Below are 1,419 nucleotides of genomic sequence, written 5' to 3'. Positions count from 1 at the left end.
TGTTCAAAAAGTGAGTGAACAGAGATTTCGGAAAGAAGTTGAACGCAATGTTGTCAACAATAAGTGTGAACCTTTTCTCCTTGTACTCTTCAGGGTAGGAAAGGGATGCCTGGAGCCGTGGGGCCGCCAGGACCTTTTGGATTCAAGGTGATTTCTTTAAACCCTCTCTCTCTCTCTCTCTCTCTAATATGTGTGTAAGGTGTTATCTTAAATTTTATTACCTTTTGAAAGCTAACCCCTTTTAAGGGTACTATGTATATAACTAGATTTTTTCACTGTTGTATCCTAATTCAATGTGTCAATCCTAATTACTGTGTCAGTGACAAAGTTATTAAAATATCTTTGCATATATTGTACCCACATGTAACATGCATATAGAACAGATAGGAAACTAACATATGATGTGGTTGCAAAAATCTTATTATGTGTGTGCTGTTAGCATAAAATATGACCCATTTTCTTTAAATTGTTGAAGAGAATTTTTATTTCTGCTTTGCATGTTGCTGATATTTTGTTTCACCTAAGCACTATTCCTCTTAAAGGGAAAACCTGGCATAGGGGCAAAAGGAGAAAAAGGTATTGCTGGATTCCCAGGGCCTCCGGTAAGAAACCCTCCAACCCCCATTAACTCAGAGGTGTCAGGTACTTCCCCCTCGTGTGAGTGGCGTAGCGTGGTCAGAAGAGAACAATTGTGGTATACGACCATTATTATAAAATGCCAAGGCAGGGTTTTACACACACAGATTGAAGAAATCTTGGAGATTTCATTGGGATAGGAAGAGAGGGGAAAGAGAGTAAAAATTAATGAACAGATAAATCAGGTGAAGGGACTGTCAATATACAATAAGAGATTAATTGGACATTTTAAATCAATAGTAAGGAATGTTATAAAAGCTTCAAGGAAGAAGTATTAAGTTGGATTCTGATAGTGTTAAAAAAGGGACAAGATCAATATTTTTATACTCTAAGAGGGGAAATGCCTCAAGTAAGAACCATGTTTTCTGGTCAAGAATTGTGTAATAGTGAAACTTCTTAGAACATCATCTTCATTGACACTATTTCAATAAAGTGAGACTGTGAATGATGGAAGTGGACTGGGGAGGAGGGAGCTGATGCGACTGTCACGTTTCCTGGCTGGCTCAGTGTCAGTATTAAAATAACCTGAAAGTGCTTATTTCAGCCTATTTGATAAAATATTATCTCGGGGCTGCTGCTGCTGTTGTTTGATGACACTGAGTCATCTCCAACTCAAAGGAACTAAGTCCCTCCAGCCCCGACGCCGTCCTCAGGGTCTCGGACGTGCTTAAACACTTTGTCCAGCCACTGTGTCAATCTGGTCGAGGCTCTTCATTTTTTCGCAGACCCTCCATTTTTCTGGGTGTGATGTCCTTCTCCAGGATCTGGGTGCTTTTGATAACG

General features: G+C 39.6%; 1 protein-coding gene across 1 annotated transcript in view; it reads left to right on the top strand.

The window, feature by feature from the left end:
• The window catches only part of COL4A4 (collagen, type IV, alpha 4), a 134,129-nt gene that overhangs the window by 41,928 nt on the left and 90,782 nt on the right, over positions 1 to 1,419 (top strand). Inside the window, exons 13-14 of the mRNA XM_006890322.1 lie at positions 94 to 147; positions 543 to 602. Coding sequence (XP_006890384.1) covers positions 94 to 147; positions 543 to 602 — 114 coding nt within the window. The remainder of the gene's footprint in view (positions 1 to 93; positions 148 to 542; positions 603 to 1,419) is intronic.

This window comes from Elephantulus edwardii, unplaced genomic scaffold (genome assembly GCF_000299155.1).
Source record: "Elephantulus edwardii isolate Elephantulus edwardi_28Jun2011 unplaced genomic scaffold, EleEdw1.0 scaffold00087, whole genome shotgun sequence".
Taxonomy (NCBI): domain Eukaryota; kingdom Metazoa; phylum Chordata; class Mammalia; order Macroscelidea; family Macroscelididae; genus Elephantulus; species Elephantulus edwardii.
The sequence above is the reverse complement of the archived record's forward strand: the minus strand, read 5'-3'. Positions and strand labels throughout refer to the sequence as shown.